Source organism: Echinops telfairi, unplaced genomic scaffold (genome assembly GCF_000313985.2).
Source record: "Echinops telfairi isolate 266 unplaced genomic scaffold, ASM31398v2 ScPeMD7_3533;HRSCAF=4204_0, whole genome shotgun sequence".
Classification (NCBI taxonomy): Eukaryota; Metazoa; Chordata; class Mammalia; order Afrosoricida; family Tenrecidae; genus Echinops; species Echinops telfairi.
Genome location: NW_022107431.1, coordinates 79,657,108 through 79,672,209, shown reverse-complemented (window position 1 = coordinate 79,672,209; position 15,102 = coordinate 79,657,108). Strand labels below are relative to the sequence as shown.

Genomic DNA, 15,102 nt, shown 5'->3' with positions numbered 1-15,102 from the left:
GGGAACTCCTAAACATTTGTAGAATAACACAGAGGAAATTAAATAGAAAATTCTAATACGAATTTATATGAATAAGGAATTGTGTCACGAATACTGTTAAACATGTCAATTGATCTTCACTTATGAAGAAATGGAAATTTTAACCCATTTATTCCAAAAAGCAAGAAAAACGAACAGTATTAAGCATACACAAAAAAATTAAATAATACAGAAATAGAAGTGTAGAATTTGAAACAATATTCAGGGATGGAGAACGATCAGGGATAGAGAAAGCACTAAAAATGTAAAACAGGTGATTTCAAATTATATAAATTATAAACTGAATTCTGAAATTCCTAACAAACAAAGCAAAGACAAAATCATAAATACTGTAAATAAGTTGCAGAACATATGATAAAGCAGTTGCTGGGAGGAAACAGAGTTTTCCCGATATTGAAACCAGACAACAATTTCTGCTTTTGAGCCACATAATGGGGACCATCTGATTTAATGGACAAACTCCACAATAACACCCTACAATAAACACAATAGCAAGTTTCATAAGTTATTTCTCCTAAGTTGCTTGACACATGCCAAGCCCTCAAAGCTAAAGTGCTAGATCAGAAATGAAAATTATCAAATAACTAAACCTGTGAATTATGTTTCCAGCTCTTTGATGCTCAGCTATAAATCAGATATAAAAAAGTAGTGGATGAAAAACATACAAATTAAATGAATATTTTCATTCAATGAACGTTTGATAAGAATCAAATGAAAATACTTGAATCTATTTTTTCAAGGTCTTGATATTCTGATATATTTTTTATTGTGTTTTTAGACTTACTATTATTTATTCAGTATAAGATTAACTGATCACTTGTTAAATCATAACAAAAGATATAAACAAAATTATAATATCTAATTTTAAAAATTAGTACCTTATGATTTAATCTCCATTTCGACTCATTTTAAAGTTCTAGTTTTTAATGGGGAGCTAACAGCAATGAGTATAAGAAAGAAGAAAATGTTTTAATATTGATTGCAGTAATGATTGCACAACTCTTCTTGATAAGACTGAACTGTTGAATTGTATGATGATATGGAGTGTGTGCCAGCAAAGCTGTTTAAAAATAAAATGGAAAATAAAATAATTCTAAGCAAAAAACAAAAACAAAAAATGAATTTTTGTAGTAGAGCATAAGGCTTAGTTAAATATTCACATAATGACAATTCCTTCTGTAATCAAATGAAGAGTATGCTAATCTGCTGCAAGAATTTCCTGATGAAACAGGAAATCTAGTGATCTACTTACCTACCTATTTACAAACAAGATGGATTTATCTATAAGAATTTTCCTCCTTTTTTTTCCACCCCACACACAATTTGATGTATTACAATAACAGTCATACAGAAATGATGCACAGTCATAAGAATAGCTGTTTTCTACAATATGTTGTAAACTAAGCACTTTTATGAATCCATATATCCCACTTGATATTAACTGTTAGTATAATAAAATAAGTAGATATTCTATTTTGGAATCATATATTTAAATGCATGTATTATAAGGTCTGTAAATTGGGCATACATTTAAATACAGTGCAACTTACATTAGTCTTAAAAATGCAATGCATATATATTCTGCCTGCCTAAAATACAACCCATCCTGCTTAAACATCTGTGAGTATAGGACTGCAGGTTAACTAACACTAAGATTCTCATGGGGCCAGCTCTCATATGTCACAGATGTTATCTGTTCAGACCATTGCAGATATTCCAAATAGGCCATATATTTATGACACAATTTTCCTCACTGGCCCCTTACTCTTTATTTTTCAATATTAATTGTGCTTATGTGGAAGGTGGACAGAAACAAACAAACAAAAAGTGCAATTTAAGTGATGAAAGTGTAAGATCACGGGCTAGGAAAACCTAACATCCCTGTATTCATTCTGATCGAGGCCCAAGGAGACCAAGCATACTCTTCCCCTACCTCTTTAATGAGGCTCATAAAGCGGGTCCCAAAACGCCAGGGTTTGTGCCGATTACACTGTAAGGAGCTGACTGTCATCTGGGGAAACTGCTGGACGGCCACGGACACCACATGCACAGCATCGTACATCAGAGCTGCATCAGTCTGAAAGAGAAGCAAACCCCCAAATGAACAGCAGTCAATGCGGCGTGTGAAACCTGTAGAACACGTGGTTTTCCTTTGCCCGATATCAAAAACCATCTTCAACCTCTTAAACAAGTCACAGTGATCAAATTACTATATTAGCACCCTTAGAACATGTGACCCACCTCTCCCATTCCCATGTTTATATTGTCCTGGAATATCTTGATATAGAAAACATAAAGATATTCAGGTCTTTTTCGTTCTTCTCCTTTGTTAATCTCCTCTCTGACTATCTCACACTTTACCCTCTCAGACACATTGAATAGAATTGTCAATATAAGGAATGATTACATAAATTATATTTTTAAAATAAAGTCAATAAATAAGCAATTTCCTTGCAGAGGAGAGAAAAGGAGATTTTATAATTGAGGTTAGTTCACCTATGAAGCTCAAAGACATGAACCCTGATCTGTTCTTCAATTTTTAAAGGGTTCAGTCACAGAAGCAATGCTACAACTTTGAATCTCAATACAAGTACTAATCCCTTTCCAGGGAACTAAGCTTCATCTCTGTACTGCTTCCTTCCCCACAATTTCCATCTGAATGGAAGTTTACTCTGCCTTCTCAAGTAAAGTGAATATAAATTTCACCGTGGTTGCACCTGCTCAAAGGCCCAGTCACTTTAGAGACTGATGGTTTAAAAAGTAAATAAAAATGTTTGTAAGTCACAACAAGATGGAGGCTTAGTGATTGTCAAGTACTGCGTTAAATACACCCTCATGTTGTGCGGGACAAACTGATGCCGAGCTCACTACCTACAGAAGAAGGCCACACTGACAGTGCTGGTGGCAATGAACTTTGGGCCATCTGCTTGGCGGGCTTTGGAGGAAAAAAGCATACATTTCCTCTTCTCATTCACACAATTCGTGAGCTGTGAAATGAATTCTAAAATGAATAGGAACCCTGTCTTTGCCGCAATGCAATGCAAAATGAGTACACACAGTAGCTTTCATGCAAATGGAACCCAAGAAGCTTTAACAATATGAAACAGAAGTCAGATAAAAAGAGCAATATGGTAACAGAAAAGAATAATAACAATAGCATTGTGTAGTTCATAGATCTTCTGGGAGTATAGGTCAGATTCATAACTTTAATTTTATATATACCAATTGACTACTTTCACATATATTTTTGGCTGCACAGGAACAATGTGAATAGTGGAGTTGATATGGACATCTAACAGTATGATATTTGTCATTGGCCTGAGTTTACATTCAAAGGACATAGTTCATGTACCACAAGTAGCCATGACTATATTTATCAAATACAACAGACAGATTTGATCGCCAGAAAAAATTGACTTTAAAAAAAAAAACATAATCCTATAGGACAAAGTATAGCTGCTCATGTGGGTTCCGGAGACTATAAATCTTTACATGAGTAGAAAGTTTCATCTTTTTCCCTTGGTGAGGCTGGTGGTTTAGAACTTCTGACCTGTAGTTAGCAGCCCAAATTAAAACGCACTACACCACTAGGACTCCTCAAGTTCACTTGACCTAATTTAAACAAATATATATATATATATTCAAACCCATAGCCATTGAGTATATTCCAACTCTTAGCTCACCTATAGAGGGTTTCCAAGGCTGTGTGGGTTGGCCCGACTGATCTTAGGTCAGCAGTCCAATGCTTACCTGGCTGTGCCACTAGTGCTCCTATCTACGTGTATCTGTATGCTTCTAAAGAATGTTTCCGAGTGAAATATTACTGTCTTTGGTCAATTAAACTAAACTAAAATATATGTATATCTTTGTCTATTCAAATGCATTCTAGGGTGTGAGAAATTTATAGTCATTCATATCCTGTAGAAATATTTTATAAACAGAGGAAAACATCAGCAATTAGCACAAGTCCTATTTTCTACACTTTAAGTATGAATACTTAGATATATATGTAAATCTGCTGAATGTCCAAATAAAGAAATACTAAAATAAAGCCAATCTGATGGGTTTTTTTGTATAATTATTAAAAATCATATTTTTTAAAAATTGAAGGAAATTACACATAACATAATGTCAAGTGTAAAATTAGGTTGCAAAACTGCATTGTCAACATACACCATTACATATATCTATGTGAACACTTAATATATATCATTTAACTGACTTAACCCTCATAATAATACTATGGAAACTGTTATTATTGCTTGACTTTACCAATAAAGAAATGGTGGCGAGAAGTTAACTATGTAAAATCACACAACTAGGAAATGAAAAACCAGGTTTCAAAGAGACAATCAAATACTGTGTTAACCACCAGAATGTGGTTAACATATGGGTTAATAATGGGGAAAAATATCAAAGAGAAATAAGTACACTAGAATTACGAAAACGTAGATTACCTAAAAAACATCTTAGAAGAAAAAAAAAAGATGGACTTAGTTCAAACTGAGTCCAAGGTGGAGATCCAGGACCCACAACTAGGTCAAGCATCTACTGATTGGAATGCGTGCCACTTTGGACCAGACTGGAATTGAGGCTGTAGTTTTCAAAATAAGGTGGTTAACCTGAAAAAATGTCTATAAACCAGGGTTTTGAGTTATAAACCTTTTAAAGTGTACACTGTAGCCTTAGACTTTTCAGCTAAACTAAAACAAGTTTTCAAATGGGAGTAAAAACCCGTGGCTTGAATAAGACAATAAAAGCATATTTGAATGCATTCTAAATATGCACTAACCTTCTCACTAACTTACTGCTGAGTTTATCTACATAGTCTAATTCCTTTCAGGCATGGCGATGCAGGTGGAAGAGTGGCAAATGCTAATTTCTACGGCTGAGCTATTGCTACAGAAATTGGTTTAGTCATCCAGTGCTATTGCATCTACTTCGAGTTACCTGGTGACTGATGAGATTTTTGAGTATTGAAAGAACAGTGAGATACATCGAGGCTTACACTTCCTTTATGCTCTAGAAAAGCTTATTTTGCATTTTTAAATGATTGAAAAATCAGGGAACTTAGATGGGCTCACATTTCTAATGATGAAAATTAATGTTGTTGAATGTTTTTATTTTGTATGTATAATTAAAACAATTCCCCAAATATAAAGCAATAATAAAAACAGATCCTATGAATAGTTTAGAATATTTGTGTTTTAATTTCATCTAAATTTCCAATATAAAATCATTTAATCGTATTTAAATTTTATTTGTTAGAGGATCCAGTACTAAGAAGTAATTGCTTCATGTCAACATTTATGAGTACATTTTTTCTGCTTCTGATAGCTGGAACAATCAGCACTAAACACCCTTAGAACAGGTTAGCTGTTCTAAGACTTGCAAACCCAAAATAAATAAATAGGAAGCAAGGGAAGGAAGGAAAAGCAGAAGGAGGGAGGAAAGGAAGGGAAAAAAGCAGAGAAAACATTTTTTCCCCCCATGAAACAGGACCACCAGTTAGAGGAGGGGAAAATGGAACTATCTACAAAGTTAGAAAGGCACATTGGTTTGTAATTCTCCCTGATATGTTAAAAACTTTCCTTGGCAAAAACCATTACACACACACACACACAATCCCTTCTAAGGAGGCAGCATACTTCGGAAGTCTTCTTTATGCCTGGTAGTATGGTATCTTGATTCCTGTCAATTTTTGCCCGAGAGAACCTGGGACACTGGTTTTTCTAATGCATTTTCTCTATTGTAACAAGCAGCATGCCATTTGTAATAATTTTCCACTTTTAGCTTAAGCATTTTTGCATATTAGGATTCTTGACCTAGTGTACAAGCACATCCAACTAAACCAAACTCATTGCCATTGAGTTGAGGCCAACTCATAGAGAACCAAAGAGCAGAACTGCCCCTAGGAGTTTCTGAGACGGTGACTCTTTACGGGAATAGAAACCCTACCTTGTTCCCAGTACATCTGACATTGAATTTAATAATATGCAGTTATGTTCACAGCTTGATTGGATGAAAATATTCCATAGATTCATACAACTATATAATTTGATATCCTAAACAAAAATGTGACAAATTTTACCTTAAGGCGCTATTCAAAATCGAAAGAGCATATATTTTTGAGAGAAGATGGTACATTGATTTTATTATTCTTTAGAATTATCTAGAATCCCCCCATATTAAATACTAGTGATTTTGTGTTCTTTCTCACTTGCACATTCTGATTGTAGTCAATACATTTATGCTTCCCCCTTCTTTGACCACAGTATCTTTTAGATAATACCTACATCTATCACTTTAATAACCTACAAACTGTTCTAACACAGTATTCTATGCATTGTCATGTCCAGAGTAAGTGTATACAAGCATTTTTCAATGAATAGATGAATTCAACCAAAAAGTTCAATTAGACAGCGAAAGAAAAGGGTCTTACAGAGCTCTGAATCACAATCACACGTTGCCACAGAGCCACAACGTATTACCTCCCAGGGGCACACTGAACCAAATCTGCCAGTAGCTCAGAGCTAGGAGGAACGGCAGTGCAGCCTCTGTCCCATTTCTAAATGAATTTATAGTAACAGTTCTGTGAACACATTTATCTTTCCATTAAATAAGTCCAGGCAGGTCCCCTTTGAGATCTGAATGCAGGCTGGCAGGTGGCAGATCCATTCTGGAACTCTTACTTCTCTGATTTTGCTCATTTCTGAATTCCCAACTGAAGTTCAGTGCACAGCACAAAGAGCAGCATGGTTTCAGAAATGGAATAGAAGATTATGAACACTGGCTCTTTCATTGACTCAACCCTTTATCTAAAATAAATAACCCCAAACACATGTTCTGTGCCCTTTTACATCTTCTCTCACTTTTTAATTGGAAATAAAATTGAGGATCTGCTCACTCTCTCTTCCTTGTTCCCAAAAACCCGGCTTGTAAAAGGTGCTAGTACCAGGAGACAGACAATTACAAATGTTGATTCTTCACATAGCAAATGTGCATATTGACAGTGACTGGGGAAGCAGTGGATTCCGACCAGGAGAGCTCTTTTGCACCTTCAGCACAAGCCTCGGGCAACTCCATTGAGTAAATAAAGCAAGTGTATTCACACATTCAGCTGATACACTGCCCTCAGCACGCTGCCTGGCAGAGAGCAGGTGAGCCAGGTTTGCTAAGTGCAGAGGGACTGACAAAGATATGCCCACAGGCTCTGCTGGGAGCCCATTGTCAGAGACAATTCTCCCAGTTAGAGTGCAGCTGCTGTACACTTTCTCAGTTGCCACCTCTTTGTACTACATCGAAAGGGTTCTTTCCCAGCAGCTGCGCGCACTGCACAGACTGCATGAGATAATGCATTAAAGCAGTTTACACAATTCCTGGCACAGGGTGCATAGGCAGGTGTTCGATGCTGATGCTGATGAGCACCCGAAAAGCAATAGTCTCTTTGAGATGGATACTATCCAAAGTTAGTGACCTGTTTAGAAAGTATAATGTGTCAACCCGCTGCTAGCCTAAATGAGGAACAGGCCTTGTTCTGTTCAAGAGACAAATCCGAATCTGGGAGGAGAAAGAACAGGAATAAGATTACCACCCCACAATGACTTTCTCCCTGGAAAATGTGGTGTGTGCATGATGCTACAATTCAATACAATTTAAAATTAAAGTAAATGAATAGACACTGAATAAGGTGGGTTGCCACATTATTGTTTAGAGCTTACAAATAGAGAATAAGTGATAATACACTATTTAAAAACACAAAAATTGGCTGCTAGCAAGTCTTTTCCAACTCAAAGCTACCCTGTTCTAACCTGCCAGAGTAGAACTATATCCCGCGGATACTCGGGTATAAGCCAAAGTTTTCAGCACGTTTTAAGGCAGTTTTTAGGGTGAAATTAGGTGTCTCCGCTGATATTTGGGTCAACTTATACTCGGATATACACAGTATTAGTTTCTGAAAATGCTTGATTCATCAACAGTGGATTTACCAGGTCTTTCTTTCAAGGACCTTGTGGGAAGACCCAAACCCTTAATCTTTGGATTAGCAGTTAAACACATTAACCACGTCCCTCAGCAAGAGACCCCTAAATACAACAGTGACATTTATTAGTTACTGCAGGGAGGACTGCTGTGGAAAAGATGATTTTACACAAACAATGTGGGCCTGGACATGCCAGTCTCTCATTTTTTTGAAATCTTCAGTTTATCCATAAACGAATGGGTTTATTATACGCAGATTTTAAAGCGCCCCATGGTTTATTTTCATAGTCTTAGAAAACCCACATCTCCTATTGATTTTATATCGGCCTTGATATAACAACTACGTTCCTTTATTTATCCGTCGTGTCCTCACAAATTATTATGCTTTATGCACTTCTTTTAAAAAATTCCTTATCAACATTTCATGCAAATTCATAGATAGAGGGGAAATGAAAGATCACTTTCTTCAGCAATTATTTTTTGTGTTCATATCATTCCCTGCATGACCCAATAAAACCTGCTAATACTTGTCTTACATTTTCTTTGGGTTTTTTTTTTTAACTTTGTGTTACTAAATTTCTCACTTGCTTTCAAACCTTCCCTCTCTTCCTGATACTCTATGAACAAAATCTAAAATCCAAGGTCATTCTTTTGTTAATAGCCCAGTATTCTATCTTCCTTAGCATTTTTTTACATAGTGAGAATATGGGTCTGCTTATACTCCAGATTTTGAACTAATGAGAGATATTCTTGTAAATTAGGTGAATAAAAGAGATTGCATAAATTGTAAGATAAAGAGCTTTTTAAATATATAGATTTTTGTGTCTACCTTGTGGTGCTCATGTGGGTGGTACCCATGTAGATAAGGAGAGAGAGAGAGAGAGAGGGAGAGAGAGTGAGAGAGAGAGAGAGAGAAGAAAAATAATAGAAACAGTCACCCTCAGAGCTGAATTGGGGATTTAAGAGAAATATTGGAATTCAGCAAAGCTCTGAAGCCCTAACATAGAAATACATGGTCTGTAGTGGCTTCTGGAATTCAGATAAGAAGTAACTTAGACTCAGTTTAAGACGATAACAAATTACAGGTTTATTCATTTGGTGCTCTGTGAATTTGAATAAAGGTTCTTGTCTCTCTAGACCTGTGCTTTCTGGCTTAGGCTAAATGCTACCAAAAATTGTGACAGATAGTTGCCCTCTTTTTAACAATACCCAGTGAAACAAGCTTAAAGCATGGCCAATGCTAATTTTGGTGGTAAGGTTTTTCGTTAGCTTTTTAGGTTTACATTTGGTTTGTAATTTTGTAAAATCTCATTCCTATAAGGTATCTTGTTGGATACCATTTTCCTCAGCAATAGACAACATGATAGTTTATAATAATAGCATTGTTTCTCCATAATCCTTTAGAACTTTAAAATGCATGAAATTCACTCTATGGACTTTTAAAGTTACAATTGTGAAACCTTTAGAAGATAACTGTTTGGCATTATTTCCAAGAATTATATGCACTCTGCATGAATATGCTCTACATAATTTTCTTTCTTTCCTACATATATCTTTAAAATGAACCATTTCCCAAACAGAAAACCCCATTTGTTTTTACTCATTCTAAACCTCTTGAAACATTTATACACAAATTCCAAGATGTTCAGTTGTTTTTCAAACCTCATGCAGAGAAAATCCTCACTTTTAAAATATAAATGATCACAATACACCTGTGAATTAGGCTAGAAAATGCCAACAGGTTTTCAATTAAAAGTTTCATTTAACTAATGTAATTATTCTTACCTAATTAAATTTTTCCTACCAAGAACAGTCCATTGAGATATCTCATTCTCTTTTCAGATATCCCATAAAACCCTTACGATTGTCAACAAGCCACGAAGTATTGATGGGGTCGTTAATGAACTCTCTAACAACAATGCACTCTGCTAAACAATTTAGGTCCCATTGAATCTTGCCTGCTTTTCACAACGTTGGGAACTGCTATTGATCTAGAGAAGAGTCAACATCAAGAGGAAATATTCTTTGCACTTCCAGCTGGTCTCCAATACACCCAATTATCTTGATATCTGAAGTTCAAATTAGCTTCTTCCATTTTGGAATGCATATTCATCAATATTTAATTTAATTTTCCAATATGATAAATTAGAATAGATGTTTATGTTGTTATCAGATTGTGATTCTCTCTCATTTGAGACCCAACAGGATAAAAACCAAAACACATCAGAAATCTAGTTCATGAGTTGAAATGTTCGTTATAAATATCCATTCCAAATGCCTGTTGAGAACCTTAAGTTGAGAACCTAAGACTACATATTTCATTCCCCCCCCCACAAAAATGAAAAGTAATGGTCTTATTTAAAACAGGAATTATGTATAAACACAAATAAGTACTTCTAGGACCTCAAAGTGTTATATATTTGCAAACAAATCATATTCAGACATGCACTATACAACTTTTATTTATTTTTTTGAAGGTTGGGATTTGTTTATTAATGGGCTGCATTTGCACCTCTTTGTAAAGTTTCCAGCCGCAGGCTTGGAGGGGCCCCAGGCTTTGCTGGGCGGGGCCTCCAGGCTTGCTGGGAGAAGCCAGGCCATAACTAACAGACTGGAGGCAGTGTTCAGTACAGCACAATATTTGCAAAAACAGGCCAAACTCCTGACAGAAGGACAAGCATCAGCTTTGGGGGTCCCCTTCCAGAAGGAGGCTTCCTCTGAGTTGTGGCTTTGTTTTCTTTTCTTTCTTTTTTTTGCCTTTATTACTTAAAAAAAAATATTTTATTAGGGGCTCTTACAACTCTTATCACAATCCATGCATACATCAATTGTGTAAAGCACATTTGTACATTCATTGCCCTCATCATTCTCAAAACATTTGCTCTCCACCCAAGCCCTTGGCATCAGCTCCTCATGTTTTCCCATCCTTCCCCGTTCCCCCTCCCTCATGAACCCTTGATAATTTACAAATTATTATTTTGTCATATTTCTCCCTATCTGACATCTCCCTTCACCCACTTTTCTGGTTCCGTCCCCCAGGGAGGAGGCCACATGTAGACAGCTTTTGACTTCCCTGTTGTCAAATTACATTTTCCATTATGCTTAAGTACTTAGTTACGAATCCTAATAATATTTTCTCACAAAAATATAAAAAAATGCCTTTTCTATAGAAAACTTTTAAAAGTTAGTCGATTATCTTTGTAATGTTTAGTTACTGTGGGAAAGCTATGTTACTTTTCTTACCTTCATTTCCCTCATTTTTGAAATAAGTAAAAGAATAACAACCTACCTGAGAGAGTTGTTGTAATGGTCAATTGGATTAGTTATAAAAGTAAAAACTATAAAACTCTTTAAATATTTTCATATTGATAAGGCAGGGTATTTAAAATTCTTAGGTATATAAGCAACTGATAACATTAATGTACACCAGGCAGAGATCTTTGAGAAAAAATAAGTTTTGAATTATGTACCCATATGTTTATAACATGCTTTTCATCTCTAACTTGATGACCTCACACTCCTTCACTACTTTAAGAAGAAGATTTCCTACTTTGAAAATATATGGATTTAACTAATTACAGCCATAATGGTATGAGACTTGCCTTCCCTTGCTCATCAATGTTGCTTCTGAATACCCTTCCTCAGTGGTGGACCATTGTTCTAAGCAATATCAAGTAATGCAAACCTTGTTCATCAAGCACATACCCAAATCTTCCAAGTCTATTAATGAGGAACCAGCCTTTTCTTCCTCGGAACTCCTTATTGTTGGGTTGGGAACCTTGGTGCCACTTCTCTCCCTCTGTCTGAAAAGGAGTGTGTCTGAAAAGGAGAGAGCTGTTTCTGAGGACTTTCTGTGTGCACCTAGCTCTACCTAGATTTGAAGACAGCTAATTGTAGACTTTACAAGCTGGTGAATCAATATTTGCTCTTTTAACTCAATTTATTGCAATTTTGGACAACTAGAACTGAAAATAAATTAAATAATACAGCTTCAGGCTTAGTTTCCCATGGGTAAATTGAGACTTTATTTTCTATCTCCTGTCGAATGAAGCCTGGTGGCCTAGTATATTCTGAATTGGTCTGACAAATGCAAGGTCAGCAATTCACACATGCCTGTCATTCTGAAAGGGAGGGATGAGGTTGTCTGTGCTTGCAAAAATTCACAGGATCAGAAACCTGAAGGAGGAGTTCTGCACTATCCTACAGGGTCTCTGTGAGTTAAAGTGATCTGATGACAGAGGGCTTTTCTGTATCCTCAGAGGTGAAATATATATTAATAATGGGATGCATATATAATTGCACTTTATAAATAATGATACAAACATTACTAAAAATATACGTATTTTTAGTTACTTAATTAAATATATAATAATCGTCTTCTAATTATTGCTTGAAGACCCTTAATTCTGGAATGAACACATTCAAAACAGTAGAAAAAAGTTAATTACTGAGATAGCCTTATGATATTGTGAATTGATAAGATTTATGCAACACAAAATGGAACAAAGAAGAGATGTAACAGAAATGTATTTCAGGCCTCCAAAATGCAAATATTGTTGTTGTTTTTTAATTCAGTAAAATTCATCCTACGATCAGACTATGAACTGAAGCAAAAAGCTTTAATAGTACAATGTTGCAAACATATTTAAAACAGAAATCACTGAAGCCTTCCAAACCAAATGCAAATATTCTGTCATAACCTTTCAGCCCGTGTTTTTAATAGACAGACATCTAAATCAGACATGATCAATTAAGCTGTATCATTGAACAATTGACAGTTATACTTTTTTTATACTTGATGAAAAAAATAATGAACCACCAACCAGAACATAATGATTTTAATTACCACAATAACTTATTTTACATTGCCCAGTGCCATTCAGAAAATTAATTGAAAGTAGACTGGAAAGGTAGTGGATGATTGACTGTGGCTCTTCCAGCCAGAGTCTCTGGAACTCCCACCAAGACAACCTTTCTCTCCATGGGTCTGGGTAAGAACTTGGTTGGGGGGTGGGGGCGGGACTTGGATAGGATTTACATGTGAGTAATTTTTAACAAGATTCATGGGATGGAATCCTGGGTATAAAATGAAGCCTCTGAGAAACAGAGTGGGTTTCACTACTAGCAAGAGTGAGGAATGGAGAGCCTCCTTTGGACCCAGAGATCCCAGCCTAGTGAGGCTCCTGAATCCAGAGACAGCTGTGACCTCATAGGAGCAGCAGCAGCAGCACCAAGAGCTAGGGCATGAAACAGAAAGGTACTTCTCAGCCCAGATTAAGTAAAGCTGAGTGTTTGGTGGGCAGGAGGCTCACTTGTGTAGTGGGGTGCCCGTGGACACTTAACTTAGGGACCTGGGCTTTCTGACCCCTGGAAGTAAAGCTGATGGCTTTCAGGTTGTGGTTTAAAAGAATGGGGTGCCTCTAGACACTTAATTTGGGAAACTTGATTTTCTGTTTCATGGAGCTTGAGCTGAATGAATCTGGGTTGAGGTTTACTGCAGAGTAGCATGCCCTTTGGGCATTTATTAGCAGCGCTAAAAAACCTTTTTAACATGTCGTGAATGAACAACTTTATCCTGAGAATTTATCACCAGCAGTGCAACATGTTAACTTCATGAATATTGTCTCTGAGTTCTATGTGGCCCTTAGAATGAATTGTAGAACCTGGAGTAAAAGTAGAATACAGAAGAAGTAGAGTGTTGTGTATGTCAGACAGAACACAGAGACAAAGAGGTAAGTGTGACACCTCTTTGCTCAAGAGGGAAAAAAAAAAAGGTTTGATGAACTTCACCTGTTGGATTTTAAGAGAGAAGCCTACAGTCAAAATAAGAAGGGTTGGTGATGTATGGCAGCAACTGAGAGGAATGCCGGATGGGACAGCAACACTTCAGATAATTTAGTGGCAAAATGATACTCAGCAATGCCTTAAAAGGCACAGGAAGAGTGATCACTAGAAGACATACGAAACTATTAAGGAAGTAGAAGAGAAGCACAGAAGATAGAAGATAGCTTCAAACATGTCTTTTTCAGTTTAGACAAAGAACTGTAATTAGTATAACATCAAAATAAATATAAATTAGAAGACATTCAGATTTTGTGGAACTGGCTTTTTGAGGCTTAGCTAATTTGGGATTTTTATGGAAGAGGATTCTATAACAAGTGCACTGGTAGGAAAAAAAAGTCAAATTTCTCTTATTTTTGAGCAGAGTTTGATCAGTGAACCAAAGTCTAAGATTGTAAGTATGGACTACATACATGTATTTTTAGAGTTCATGAAATCAGAGGAAATTTTTGTCCAATCCTGGCCGCCTCCATTTCTCTTTACAACACTCTACATCCTTCACTGCTTTTTTCAGCTCTTAAATTTAAACTAAAGATGGAATTTTCATATTCTACTGTAGTTTGAAAGAAAAATTGCTGCAAACATAACAAATATACTGTGACATGCTGAGCAAAACCCAACACATTTTATACTTAAGCATTGTACCTACAGTTATTCCCAAGGAACCCAGTACAAAGGTATCACATATATTGATCATGCAAATAAATACAAAGGAAAGAGTTGACTTGTATTTCTTTATAAATGAAGTGAGCAAAATCATAAGGACTATCCTTGACCAAAGTTTTTAAAAAGTGATGTTTACTGTAGATGTGAAAACCATAGCAGCTATATATAAGGTTAACCTAAGAGATCTATTTAAAAATATGTTCATGAGGAATAGTATTTTCTTTTAAAATAAAAAATAAATAACTCACAAAAAGTAAATTGGCCAAGAAAACAAAAAAAAACTGTTTCAACTTCTTGTAACACCTATTGTATGATTCTGAAGTATTATTTTACATGAACTTTTTCATTTACTTTACATGTATTATTTAATTTACTTTTCCTTAGCAATATAATGATGCAAACAACACATCCTTAATTTAAAAAAGTGAAAAGAGGCACAAATAACCAAGTAAATGGCATCCCTGAGATAGGAATCCAAGCCTATACGTAGCAAAGATTCCTTTTTTTTTTCCTGGTAAGCCAGGCATCTTTATTGCTGTTGGATAAATGCAAATAGAGCAGTGCTCGAACAACATG

General features: G+C 35.8%; 1 protein-coding gene across 1 annotated transcript in view; it reads right to left on the bottom strand.

Moving 5' to 3' along the window:
• Positions 1–15,102, bottom strand: part of GRIK2 (glutamate ionotropic receptor kainate type subunit 2) — a 754,527-nt gene that overhangs the window by 310,834 nt on the left and 428,591 nt on the right. Inside the window, exon 7 of the mRNA XM_004710894.2 lies at positions 1,973–2,116. Coding sequence (XP_004710951.1) covers positions 1,973–2,116 — 144 coding nt within the window. The remainder of the gene's footprint in view (positions 1–1,972; positions 2,117–15,102) is intronic.